At 46.0% G+C, this 13,943-nt stretch overlaps 2 protein-coding genes across 8 annotated transcripts in view; one reads left to right on the forward strand and one right to left on the reverse strand.

The window, feature by feature from the left end:
- GPR137B (G protein-coupled receptor 137B) overlaps positions 1 to 7,185 on the forward strand; it is a 19,438-nt gene extending 12,253 nt beyond the window's left edge. The window contains exons 6-7 of one of the 4 annotated variants that reach the window (XR_004974991.1): positions 116 to 681; positions 6,048 to 7,185. Coding sequence is in view for 1 of the 4 variants with exons in the window: in XM_036354543.1 (XP_036210436.1) it covers positions 116 to 130 (15 nt within the window). In the remaining 3 variants the exon portion in view is untranslated. Of the gene's footprint in view, positions 1 to 115; positions 2,771 to 6,047 lie in introns of those variants that run through there. The other 3 variants (XR_004974990.1, XR_004974989.1, XM_036354543.1) reach the window with 3 other exon arrangements.
- ERO1B (endoplasmic reticulum oxidoreductase 1 beta) overlaps positions 4,836 to 13,943 on the reverse strand; it is a 26,023-nt gene continuing 16,915 nt past the window's right edge. For all 4 annotated transcript variants that reach the window (XM_036354538.1, XM_036354537.1, XM_036354536.1 and 1 more), the window contains 6 exons: positions 13,427 to 13,519; positions 12,831 to 13,077; positions 11,765 to 11,834; positions 9,997 to 10,083; positions 8,932 to 9,065; positions 4,836 to 6,864 (listed from right to left, as the gene is read on the reverse strand). In XM_036354538.1, coding sequence (XP_036210431.1) covers positions 6,804 to 6,864; positions 8,932 to 9,065; positions 9,997 to 10,083; positions 11,765 to 11,834; positions 12,831 to 13,077; positions 13,427 to 13,519 — 692 coding nt within the window. In that variant the 3' untranslated portion in view covers positions 4,836 to 6,803. The remainder of the gene's footprint in view (positions 6,865 to 8,931; positions 9,066 to 9,996; positions 10,084 to 11,764; positions 11,835 to 12,830; positions 13,078 to 13,426; positions 13,520 to 13,943) is intronic.

Consider the following 13,943-nt stretch of genomic DNA (forward strand, 5'->3'; position numbering starts at 1 on the left):
GGGTTTGGGATTCCTTCTCAGGAGGGCACTAATGTCTGCACCCAAAGGATCATGGGAAGAAGGTGGACAGAGTTGACTCCTCTGCTGGGTTCAGAGACGTGGCCTTGTTTTTCAGCCCAAAGACGTGTGATATCCACTCATTACCTCGGACGGCAGCAAGAAGGCACCTTTCCCAGTCCACTGACCGCCCATGACATTGAAGGAACAAGGAGGGGGTCCCAGAGGGGGTCAGTAATAAACACCCCGGCCCTGGAGCCACAAGACTGGAACCCCCAACAGGGTTCCTTCCATTTCCAACCGTATTTAAAAGTGCCCTTTATTTTATATTAAATATATTTGTAGTAGTTTCAGAGAGGACGGGAGACGGAGAGAGAGAAACATCAATGATGAGAGAATCGTCGATCAGCTGCCTCCTGCAACGCCCCCCAGTGGGGATGGAGCCCTCAACCCCAGGTATGTGCCCTGACCGGGAATCAAACCTGCAACCTCCTGGTTCATAGGTTGATGCTCAACACTGAGCCACGCCGGCCGGGCAGCGCCCTTTAAGTCACTCTGAAAGCGCCTCTGGAAGCTGCGTGCTTCGTGCTGCCGGGAGGAGAAGCCCTCGATACTGCCTCTCATGACGCCTCTCGGTCACGCAAGGGACACGCTGCAGACAGCTGCTTCTACGCCGTCTCTCGTGTAAGTGAAACACGGTGTGAAATACTGGTTCTCCAGCCACAAGTGCCATTCCAGCACTCCAAGATAGATTTATTTATGTGACATGTAACATATATGATAATTGTATCTCCTGCAGCTGTAAAACCGCCCCCTGCCGGGAAATGGCCCCATTCATGCATTCACTAGGTGATTCCTGGGATCGAACCCACAACCCTGGCGCACTAGGACGATGCTCCAAACGAGCTACTGGCCTGGGCAATGGTAGATGTGTTTTTTAAAAACACAGTGAGATTTAACCCCAAGTAAGTAAACCACCCATGTCTGACCACCAAAAAACTAAATAAAAACACAGTGATAAAAATATCACTAAGATCCTATAATGATTATACTCATCCTATGATATATAAACACTTGGTTATTCTGTTATTACTGGCAGGAAAATGGAAATGCCCAACATTATTTGGTAAAAGCCATAATCTCTTTCGGTGATAAAGCTGCTAGTATTTATATGAATTATTTTTTATTGGAAAGGATAAAAAGTGCCTAATTTTCTCGTCTCCCCCTTTAAAAAGGTGACGCTGAAGCACAAGTATTATAAGCACAGCCAGGACGTTAAGAACTGTCAGGCTAGTTTTCTCCTGTAATAAATGACCATGTTTACCCTGCGATGTGTTGCAGATTGGGATGGAAAGGAAGGTTAAGTTTCCTTAGTTTCCTAATTTGCATGCTGCTAAGTCCAGCAACAGAGCGACTCAGATACTAAAGGCTTAGAGAAAGCGAGGAATGGCCATTACTGTTCTCAAGTACCCCAATGTCCTTTTTTTAAGTTATTAATACATTTTTATGGATTCCAGAGAGGAAGGGAGAGGGAGAGAGACAGAAACATCCATGGTGAGAGAGAATCATGGATCGGCTGTCTCCTGCACGCCTCACATTGGGGATGGAGCCCAATACCTGGGCATGTGCCCTGACCGGGAATGGAACCGTGACCTCCTGGTTCATAGGTCGATGCTCAACCACTGAGCCACGCTGGCCGGGCCACAGCCAGTTTCAGTGGATCCTGACGCTTCAGTGTTAGAGATCTTTAGAAAAACAAACAAACAAACCTGCCAATACAAAATTGGGCACTAAAGTGAGGGAAAGACGAACTTCAATAAACGATGCAGAATGACCGGGTAGTCATCTGGGAAGAACTCGGTTGCATCCCTAACTTATACCTTAGGCCAGAATATACTCGAAAGGAATAAAAATTTAGGTTAAACACACTAAACTATAAAAGTTCTAGAAGAAAGTACAGGGACATTACTGCTATGGAATGAAGATTCCACTTGGGAATCTTAGCGTGACTCCAAGTCCAGAAACCACTATAAAACCACACGGCAAAGCCACCATAAGCAAAGTCCCAATAAATGACTCCTAGGAATTCCAGGACAGGCTAAAAACGGGCCAGAGGTAGAAACAAGGGGAAGTGCAGGCGGCTCAAACGTCAAAAGCCGTCGACCTTACTTATAATAAAACTACAAGCCACACCTGTAACTTTGCATCTGGCAAAACGGAGATTCTGACGACACCTAGATTGTGAGGTTGTGGGTAGGCATGGTCTGAATGACAGGTGGGAACGGGAACGGGTGACTGACCCTTAAGAAGGGCAACGTTCTAAGACCTTTCACACACACAAGTGCATACGGTCTTTCGCCCCAGAATTCTACAACTGCACCCTTACATGCGTGTGAAATGACACCTACGTGAGGTCTGGTAACGAGCCACGTGATTCCTAATAGGGGGTTGGTTAAGTGATTGCAAGCAGTCACTAAAAAAACAAACAAACTAAAAAGACGAAGAGAAAGCTACCTAGTGATACCGGGGAGCTGCCAAGGAAAATTAAGTGAGAAAAGCAAACGGCACGTCTGGGCCGCCACTCGGTGTAAAGCCGTGTCTGTGCCTCCCGCCGTGTGGCTGGGACCCTGAGCAAGGCCAGAGACCTCCGTGGGGGCGGGGAGGGGACACAGACATCACATTCCACTGTAGAGCGTTTCTGTTTTGGTTTTTGAACCATGTGAATGTATTACCTGTTCAAAAAATTAAATAAAACATGTCTATTTAAAAAGCCTGTGACGCGGTACAATTCAAAAGATGCTGCGAGTCGCCGGTTCTTAGTGGAATGGCACTGAACCCACGTGTGAGGTCACGGATGCCGCGCGTCCTGGGAGGAGGCTCCAGGCAGACTTCCTGGTTTCAAGTCCTCGCCCCTCCGCCTGGACTGCAGGCGAGTGTCTTAGCCTCCCGTCCCCTCGGTCCTTCCTTAGGACCCAGGCGACGGCCTGTGCAAACCCCTAAGGCAGGGCCCCGCCCAATCCAAAGGAACCCCCCGACTGCTCAGGGTTCTCTCCCTTCTCCACAAATTATCATCAAACCCTCCTCTCAAAAGAGGAAGTGTTTAAAGGGGAAAACGCCCTGGCCGGTGTGGCTCAGTGGTCAGAGTGCCAGCCTGCGACTGAAGGGTCCCAGGTTCGATTCCGGTCAAGGGCAGGTACCTCGGTTGCAGGCTCCTCCCCAGCCCGGGCCCTGGTTGGGGCTTGTGCAGGAGACAACTAATCGATGTGTTTCTCTCACATCGATGTTTCTCTCCTTCTTTCCCTCTCTTCCACTCTCCCTAAAAATCAATGGAAAAATATCCTCGGGTGAGGATTTACACTAAATAAATCCTGTATAATAAAAGGCTAATACGCAAATAGACCCAACAGCAGAACGACCGAATGGCAGAAGCCAGGCTGATGGCTGGCGAGCACAGCGATAGCGCTAAGGATGTCGACCGGCAGCTTAGGCCTGCTCCCTGCGGGCAATGGGCCTTAGCTGTCAGTCGGACATCCCTTGAGGGCTCCTGGACTGTGAAAGGGCGCAGGATGGGCTGCGGGACACCTCCCCCCAAGTGCATGAATGTCGTGCACTGGGCCTCTAGTAAATAAATAAATCTATATATATAAAAGGCTAAGTGACCAACCGTATGTATGTATGTCCAACCGACCGACTGGCTGGAACATAGGACGCGCACTGGCAATTTAAAAATAAACGCTGACTGGCGCGTGTGCGATACATATGAAGCTCTCGCTGGCACCCATCACACGTTTCGAGCTGTCATTGTCGATTGTGAATTTGGCTGACACTTCTATTATAGAGAAAGGGCGAATAGCGATATTAAAATATTTCTTCTAATTAATTTCCTTTCAATGTGCACGAATCCGTGCACCGGGCCACTAGTAAATAAATAAAAGGGGAAACAAGAAGGAAAGGTGGCAGAAACATTTGCTTTAATTTGCATGCCTACGACACAGTGGGTACAACAGCACAGGACTTGCGATTCTGTTCCTGTGGATATTCCCTAGAAGAGGCGCACTCGCATCTGCGTGTGCTGTGCTGTTTTACAAACGCTTTCCATGACCCCGGCACCCAGGCTGTGGGGTGAAAAGCCGTGGTTTCTGCGGGTACTTGTGCTCACAAACTGCCGAGAGGTTTACTGCGAGCCGATCCCGGTGTCCAGCGGGAGGCGGCGCTGAGGGTCAGGGGCTGTCCTCGCTCACGTGCACAGGCACCAGGGCGGCTGGGAAACACGGCACAGTTTCAACACACGCAGAGACCACGGAGGGCCAGGCATTCTCACGTGAACACGTCAAGAGGTGCTAGTCACCAGGTGTCAAACCTGAAAACCACTACTCGTCTGTCTGACCCTCCTCGGACCTGGGAGTCACCACAGGAGCAACAGGCAAACTTGACCCATTTCAATAGAGAGCGTTTCTCACTCACATCGATGCCACTAAGAAAACAGGCTGGTGCCCCTGGAGGGGGGGTCGCTGCCCCATCTGCATCTTCTGGCTTCATCAGCTGGACCATCATGTCTGTCGTTATAGTACCCAGTGCGAGGTTCCCAACCAGGTGACGAGATAAAGACACAATGCCAAGAGGTGCTACCAGCCAAGTGTTTACAAAGCAGTCAGTGTCCTGTATCACTTCCCAGCAAAGGCACGTGACCTGGAAAAGCAGCTTACATCACATGACCACCAACCACCAGGCTCACAACACAGATTCTTACAGCACATGAACCGCTTAAGAAACACAGGCACAAAGATGCAGGCTTCCCCCACAATCTGATTTATGGTAAAATAAGTGAAGCAAATGAATTTCAGCTTAAATAGACTTCATTTGTTTATTTTTCTCGGCAGTGAAAAAACATCGGTTTAAACTTTGAAAAGAGCTTTTACCCCAACCAGACCTGAATCGCCTAGAACTCACACTAACGTACAATTGTTGCCTAAGTTTGAAGCAAATCAAAGTACAGAGAAAAAGCAATACAAGGAAATGACCAAGGATTCTGCAGGAAATCGAGTTTAAATAATAGGCTTTGTCTTCAGCTGAGGGAACGAGGAAGTCACACCCCCAAAACGATTTTTAAGCTTACAGGAAAAATAAACCAAGTGCAAACTTTCACATTTTCTTAAGCTCCGAATGAGCACTGGGAGTAATTCTCCGCGATACAACTGACCTGCAATATGATCACTTTTAAACCTGTTTACCCCAAGGTCCCCTCGCCTGCCACACGACACTTGCACCCCTAAAATGAAGGGAAAGTGGAGGCGGCTCCCAGCCAGTCTGTTCATTCGACTGAACAAAAACATCACCATCGCCAACAAAGCCCAGCTCCACAGCAGCTAGGAACCGGGTCAGGAGAGAATTAGCCAGTGAGCCCTTCCTCCCTCCATCCACACCCCTCCCTGCAAGGGTGACTAAGTCTTTTTAAAAGACAGGGAGCCAACCCAATGGCTGTAAAACGTGCCACTAGCCCAGTGGTCACGGCGCCGACTGGGGCCCAGCAGCCATGGGCGTTAAGGGCCTATGACTTCACACAAGACTCAAGAGGCCAAGGAGACCTACTTGTCCCCTCCCTCCCTCCACACAGGCGCCACCTTCCCACATTCTATCTCCTAGCACCTTTTAAAAGGATCAGCATTTCCAATGTTAAGGGTATTTGGATCCCGGGTTTAGAAGTGACTGCTTAGGGCCAATGAGTCACCTGTTGGCAAAGATGCCCCGAAGGGCGGCTTACATGCCATGAACTAGAGAGAGGAGAGGGGAGGGGCAGCCCAGGGGCTTGAGCTGACCCCCCTGCTTAAACCTCCCGCCCGAGGAAACCAACTGAGGATTGCATAGACTGTGCTCTAAAGTAAAACCCCTAAAAATGCTTCCCTGAATGGAAAATAGTAAGTTTTGTGCACATCATGTTTTAAATTGGCATTATAAATCCATGAACTCCCACTCAAATTTTATCAAGATGGAAACTGCTAAATATTTATGCAATTTTTGTGTTTTGTTTTTTTTGTGTGTGTTTTGTTTAGTAAATGAACATTTCTAAAATTGGAGAAGATACAAAGAAACACAAAATCAAAGAAACTGGTGTCCGGGTTCTGAGTACAGACGCCCGGGCCCACCCTCACTCAGGGCCTGGCCTGGCGGCAGGCAGTGGTACTTACCTTCACCGAAGCCGGGCCTTCAGACCAAGAGAACCTACAACAGCAACTACAAACTTAGACACAAACCAATGAAGTGGGAGTGGAAGTCCTGGGGACTCTTCAGGAACTTCTGAAACTAGACACCTACAAGGCCACCCATCACACAGGCACTCCCGCATGCTAGGAGTGACACAGAGCAAGGCCGGCCAGGCACTGCGGTCCCCGGCCAGCCCCACCCGAGACCAGCCCTAACGCTCCCGGCCTCGCCTTCCCATCACAGACAGTTCACAGTGCTACCAGGAAGGAAACAGTCGTTTAGGTCTGACAACTGGAAATGAAGCATAACAAGAGTAGGAACAAAACCAATTCCAACCGAACAGCATAGCAGAACATTCAACAGAGGGCAACGAAATTAAACACGGAATTAGCATAACTTACATGTTTTAAAAGTATATACTTCCTTTATAAATACCTCTAATTGACAGTCTATTCAGAATCATAAATATTCAAGTGAACATTTGCATTTCTCCTTAAGAGCTCAGATTCTTGAAGTCCCGGAAGGTTAGACTCCTTCTGCTGAATGTCCAAGAGGAAAAGTCCTCACAGTCACTTTATGTCTAACCAGACATAGGAAAGCCTTTATTACCTACTGTGTTGCAATAAGACTTTAAAATTCTGTAATTCTCTGATGCTTGTAGAAAGCCTATGGGAGAGAAAAGAAAGCCTTTTAGCACCGCTAATATGACGTGTACATAGTTCAAATGGTTGACTATTCAAATGGTATATTGGCTATTATTAAAGCAAAATCCAAAATAAAAGGATGTATTCAACACTGAACACTGAAGCTTCTATTTTAAAATAAGTACATTGTGATTCCTTATTAAATATTAATAAAACACAGAACTATGGTCCTTCGGTCTTGGCTTTGAAGGGGCCAAGGAAGCCAGTTACTTCTTATCAATAGATTCATGATGGGGACAGTGATATGATTAATTCATTACAATAAAGAACCTTAAGACATTAATATTTAGTCTATAAGTTCATTTTGCACATTTCTCTCCAAATACCCGCTCTTTTCTTTTTAAAAAAAATATATTTTATTGATTTTTTACAGAGAGGAAGGGAGAGGGATAGAGAGTTAGAAACATTGATGAGAGAGAAGCATCGATCAGCTGCCTCCTGCACACCCCCCACTGGGGATGTGCCTGCAACCAAGGTACATGCCCTTGACTGGAATCGAACCTGGGACCCTTCAGCCTGCAGGCCGACACTCTATCCACTGAGCCAAACCGGCTAGGGCCGCTCTTTTCTTATTGCTCCCCAAACACACCAGTTTGCTTTATACTCTTAGCTCCACAGTCTTTCAGGGTAAAGATTCTTTGTATATTGTCTAGCACTAAAGCCATGTCCATGGTGCCTAATCAACAATGAATGAAGGCAGTAAGACTCTGGAATGGGAATCACAAAATAAACCTATAAGCTCAGTTATCCTTCTGTACAATTCAAGGTGGATGCAATAAAAATCCAATGTTTTCTTTCTGTAGATTTGCCAGAGCAGGGCCAGGCTCCAGGCGGCTAGCAGCCCTGGCTCTGAGTCTGGCGCCCTCTAGAGGACAATAGAGGTAATATCAGGCAATCAGGTAGAACCACCCACAGTGGGACGGTGTGGCAGTTTAATGTTCTTTCTCAGGTTACTTTATTTGGATTGAAAATGTTTAAATTCTTTAAAATATTTTTCATTTAACTTTGAATAATTTAAATTTAACTCAGTCTCTCCTGTTTTATCTTACTACAGGTCCCATAAGTGGGTGGACTGAATTTTTCATGAAATGTCAATTACCAATGGACATTCTATGTCTACCTTGTTTGAAACCTCTGCTTACACATCATCTTTAAACACAGGGAGGCAACATGGTGAAAACTTTGCCACTAAGATGGGGAAGTGGCAAATAACTTATTTTTAATTTAACTGCCTCTTTTTAACTTAAAAATGCACATTAAGAAAATGTAAGAAATAATCCCCGTATCACTTGGTTCCCAATTTTTTTTTTAAATTCTTGACTTTTTTGCATTTTTTTCCAGGGCAACTTAGTATTATTTTCTCTGACTCAGCCTCCCTGCTCTGTATTCCTCAGGAGGCTGGTGTTGCATGTAATTCTGTAGGCAAATTCAAATTAATTTGGAAACCATCTGTGATACCAACAAAAAGCAAAATATCTATCTGTATGCAGAAGTAGCAAGAGAGAAATGCCTCCTTGGTTTAAGAAACAGGACCAGCCCTGGCCGCTGTGGCTCAGTTGGTTGGAGTGTCGTCCCATATACTGAGGTGGGGGTTCAATCCCTGGTTGGGGCGTGTACGGAAGACAACCTATTGATTTTTCTCCCCCCCCGCCCCGCCCCCCACTTCCCTTCTCTCTAAAAATCAATAAGCATATCCTCAGGTGAGGATTAAAAACAGAAGAAAGAAGAGCAATGAAAGGTTTCATCTCTGTCCTCCTTCACCTCTCAACCAAGCTCTCGGTCCCCATTCTTGTTCTTGAACAAGTGACGCTCAGCTACCGAGGGTGCTACGGGGGGAGAGCGTCCTCCCCCACACCTGAGAAGGCAAACTGGGGACCCCTGGCAAACAGATGCTGAGAGCTGTGGAGAGCTGGCTGGTACAGGTATGATCGTGAAAGTTTTCTCTCTGTCCGTGCAACAAAGCAAAGCCAACCAGCTGAGCAGAGATGAGCGCTGTGGCTGGCGCAGCGGAACGCCAGTCGGTCCTTACCTCCCAAAAGCATTGAGAAGGGCAACTATTTCCTGCCGAGTGAGCTGGAAGCCTTTCGATGGGCTGTTCTCCGGAAGCTTCTGGATTTCTTTCTCAGAGAACAGTATCTTCAGGGCAGTTCCTAAACCCTGAGTCTAAAGAAAAGAGAGAAACAACGATCAATTCATATCCTAACCGCTGTGAGGTTTAAAGGGAAACTCAGCTGCCGGTGTGAGTCAGGAAATGCACATGAACTTCATTCACTTCCCCATCTTATCAAACTTACGCAAAGCGGTTTCTGCTTCCTGGCAGATGTGCACATGTCAGTTTACGTGCTGAACAACTTCACACGTACCATTCGATTCCAAATTACTAAAATGCCTTTTTTTAACCTAAAAGTATCACAGCAGGATTACGATGTGCAGTAAGTAATCTTGAAAGCCTTCTTTACAGGCTCTAGCAACTCTAAACTTAAAAGTTATTAGCGAGACCTACACTTAGTAATTTATTAATTATAAACACTAGAGAAAAAGAAGAAAGATGGTGATTTCTGGGTAGCCGCCATTAGAATAATTCTGTCTACTGATTTTCTGACTTGTCATCTTTGTAAAAAAAACCAAACCCCCACACAAAATATCAATTCTTTTTAGGCAGAATGTGGAGGGAAATGAGCAGAACTTTCCTATTTTGTGACGAGATGACTTTCTTTTCATCATTGAAACAGATTCAGTGACTAAAACTTCATGATTAAGTCTTTTTGTATAATTGTATTTACCTTTGATATGGGTATATGAAATACTAATGTTCTCTATTTATAACCCCCAACTTCAGAAATGAATCTGAGATTCTACCAATAGAAACAGACGCACGAAAACCAAACCACTAACAGAGAGTAATCAGAAAGCCATCCTTACACATACACATAAAAGCCACAGCGTTTAATACTAACTTTTTCATCTCTAACACAGAAAAGCCACACTTCGGGCCTCTAATCCAATGAATGAGTGCATTTTAACAAAAAGTTTCAACTCCTCATGGGAAAGTGTAAGGTTAGCAATAGTTTCAAACAGAAGGCAACACACAAACCTGCAGCTTCCCCCACAGCCTGCACTTGTCACACCCAACGCAGTCCATTATGCGAGAGATGTTCTTGAAATGCAGCCGGAATTCCTCCTAATGGGCAGAAAACATTTGTGTTCTAACCAGACATTTAACAGGAAACTGTGTTAGTCTCAATTATAAGAAATAAAAGTTTTGAAGTTTATTAGTGAAGTAGAGGCCTGATGCACAAAATTTGTGCATGGGGGTAGGGTCCCGAGGCCTGGCCTGCGATCAGAGCCGATCTGTGGGGCGACCAGCGGAGTGATGGGGCAGAGGGAAGGACCCCCCCCCCCCCCCCCACCCACACCCGACTTGGCTGGCCTGGGTCCTGCGGGCAGCTCCTGCATTGAGCGTCTGCCCCCTGGTGGTCAGTGTGCGTCATAGTGACCAATTGTTTCACCAGTCGTTCTGGTGTTCGGTTGATTTGTTTATTCGGCTTTTATTATATAGGATGAGTTGTTTTTCAACAACGAAGAAGAAAATTATTTGAAACTGTATAGCAGAAAAAAAAAACAAATTTCCAAAACTAAAACAGAGTTGTGGCTAAATCATTTCATTTCAGAAACACCAACAAACTCTTACAATGGAGAGCCACTCAATGCTAATTTATTAGTTCGTGTGTAGCCACATCTGAACTAGCTTGGGGCCAAAGGTGTTTCAAAATTTAGAAACACAGTGCATCCACTATTTATTATGAAACGCTCCACCAGAGTGTGGGGCAACACCCTGTAATCAAACCCATTCATGTGCCTGTAAGAACAGTTACACAAACAGGCAAGAATATTTACACAAAGCAGAATTTAAAAAAAAAAAAGGCTATAAATAGTCTTACAGCCGAAACTGGTTTGGCTCAGTGGATAGAGCGTCGGCTTGCGGACTGAAAGGTCCCAGGTTCGATTCTGGTCAGGGGCATGTACCTGGGTTGCGGGCACATCTCCAGGAGATGTGCAGGAGGCAGCTGATCGATGTTTCTCTCTCATCGATGTTTCTAACTCTCTATCTCTGTCCCTTCCTCTCTGTAAAAAATCAAAATATATTTTAAAAAAACAAAAACAAAAACAGTCTTACATCAGGTCAGGTTTTGCTAACTGATTTGCACCAAACACAAGCAGCATGTTTCAGCTTTGGAGCTTTCTGAACTTGGGCGCTGCACACGCTACTATCTGCCAGCCAATCAAACACCTTTATACTGTGGAGGGCACGGTGTGTTCCTTAATGTACATCCTGTCAGCAAAGGGAAACGAAGACCTCCTGCCACACGTGAGGTTTCATAATGTCCCTAAAATACAGTCTCCTGCTGGCCTCACAGGGTAGCAGGCACTTTCTGCCTCCTATGCTGCTCTCTAAGGCAAAACACGAGTGTCACAGACTGTGACATTCCGTAAAATAAACTGTAGAAACAGAAACGATTTCTCGCCTTCAACGTGGGTTACAGCTCATGCTTTTTGCAAAGATGCATCAAAACAACACACACACTGTGATTGTAAAGTAAGGAAACTCAGAACGCTGCCCTTCAAAGCCATGACAAGGTGCCGTCCTCGGTCCTGGTGATGGCTGGGACCCGCCCAGCAGGGTCTGCGAGGAAGGACTGGGGAGGAAGTGTGGGCGGGGGGACTGCATCCCTCACAGCAAATCGCCTCACCAACGAGGAGAGCGAACAGGCGAGTGGGGGGACCAGGACTAAAGCACAACCAGCGAACCGCTCCCGCCCGTGTGTCCCCCGCCCCCCCCCGCCCCCGTCAGCAACCTTTACCTTTAGAGACTTGGCCCCCTTCTTGTCCCCGGAGAACATGGATTTCTCGTCAAAGTGCATGGGAAAGGACCTGGGGAAATACAGGGCTGTAAGCGGCAGGCGACATATTCCAGTGCTGGGTACTAGAGCCCTGGGAGAACTTTGACGGGTACTTACAACCAATCCTAATTTGCTCACATGTAAGGCTTAGGAAAGTTCACACAGACACTATTCAATAAGACTAAAGCAAGCTTTACAATGTACAAAGATAGCTTTAGAATGTATAAGTTTGTAATGTTTTAAAGAAATTATATGATAAAAATAATCTAAAAAAGGAACTAAAACAATTTATGTGAACAATGTATATCACTCTCTTAATATTTTACAGCATCTTTTAAAAGTTAATCATAATTTACGTTCAGCACTTCTTAATCCAACACTGCTCCATGCTCGTCACTGGTAAACTCAAGTTTTAGATCCAGCATTTTTTTTTAAAGGTTAAATTCTTAGAAGGTAAGGCTAATACTGTTCCCTTAAGTACTGATTGATATCTAACATACATAGGTATCTAACATGATAGCACCTGAACTTCAATAGCAACTGGAATACAAAATGGGTAGAAAGAACATTAAAGTAGCATTAAATGTTGCTACATAAAATTTAAAGTTATATTTAAAAAGATAGCCTATTCTCAAGTATGAAAGTGCAATGACGCATTATTAGACGATTTTCAGATAATGTTTTTAGAAAAAACGTCAAAGACTGCTGTTGTCCTGGCCATCCTCGTCTATCTTCCTACTCTCCCTTTTTAAAATATATTTTTATTGATTTCAGAGCGGAAGGGAGAGGGAACGAGAGATAGAAACATCAATGATGAGAGGGAATCATTGATCGGCTGCCTCCTGCACGCCCCCTTAGAATCGAACCCGGGACCCTTCAGTCCGCAGGCCAACGCTCTATCCACTGAGCCACACCAGCCGGGGCTTTGACTCTCCTTTTGCTAAAGAGCCTCCCGAGGCCTGTGTGCACCTTCAGGCGCCGCCTCGTTAGACCCAGGCCGGCCCCCCAGCCCTGGCGCGAGTCTCACTTTGTGTCTTGGAAGATGTTCAGGAGGAGGGTCTTGGTGTCGGCGTCATCGTCCACGCTGCCGGTGTACAGATCGACCACTGAGCGCTCGAAGTACGGGGCCACCTTGGACAAGGCCCGCAGCTCAAGGAGGTACAAGAAGTACAGGTTCTTCAGCCGCCTCGGGCCTTCTCCCTTGGTTTCCACGGGGTCAAAGCGGCGTTTGAATTCTTTGATGTTAGGTCCCCAGCTGGGCTTACCCCAGGTTTCTAAAGAGAAAGAGCAAAACACGATATACTTTTAATAGGCAGATTTTTAAAAATATATTTTTACTGATTTCAGAGAGGAAGGGAGAGGGGGAGAGAGAGAGACATCAGTGATGAGAGAGCCATGGACCGGCTGCCTCCTGCACGCCCCTTACTGGGGATCAAGCCCGCAACCCGGGCATGTGCCCTTGACTAGAATCAAACCTGAGACCCTTCAGTTCACAGACCGACGCTCTATCCACTGAGCAAACCAGCTAGGGCTAATAGAGTTTTTAAAAATAGAGAATGTGTATTTTCCCCAAACAGTTTTCACATGGAAAGAAGGCAAATTTCTACATAACAATCTGATTACCTTCCAAAAGATAATTCGCACACAGATGTAAATTGATGCTGGCGTGAAGTCCCGATATGAGCTTATAGAAGACTCTTTTCTCCAGACATAAACCTGTTCAGGAAAATAGTGAAAAAGACACCACATCCATTTAGGTAACAGAAATACAGAGGACTCAGTACATAGGCTTATTTTTAAAGTTAAGATTCAAGAACATGAAGAATAAATCAAAAAATGGTATGAAATAATTAGGTCAAGATTCTCTCAAGAGAAAATAAGGTTCCGACTTCCGAACAGAGTGAACTGGATGATGCCTGGAGGGAGAACAAGCAGAAAATGCTGGGCTGCCAGAGGCCAAACACTGAGGATGCCCATGCAGGCCCCACATTACCCAGAAGGCAACAGCGCAGCCGCTTCATAGTCAGAGCAAGTCCTGCGTTGGCGTAAGGGCAGCCTGCTCCTCCCCCTCCCCGGAGAGGATCTCTCTCTCACCCACTAGTGATGAGGAGGAAGAGACTGATTTGGTTTCTCTCCTCCC

Source organism: Myotis myotis, unplaced genomic scaffold (assembly GCF_014108235.1).
Source record: "Myotis myotis isolate mMyoMyo1 unplaced genomic scaffold, mMyoMyo1.p scaffold_m19_p_21, whole genome shotgun sequence".
NCBI classification, from domain to species: domain Eukaryota; kingdom Metazoa; phylum Chordata; class Mammalia; order Chiroptera; family Vespertilionidae; genus Myotis; species Myotis myotis.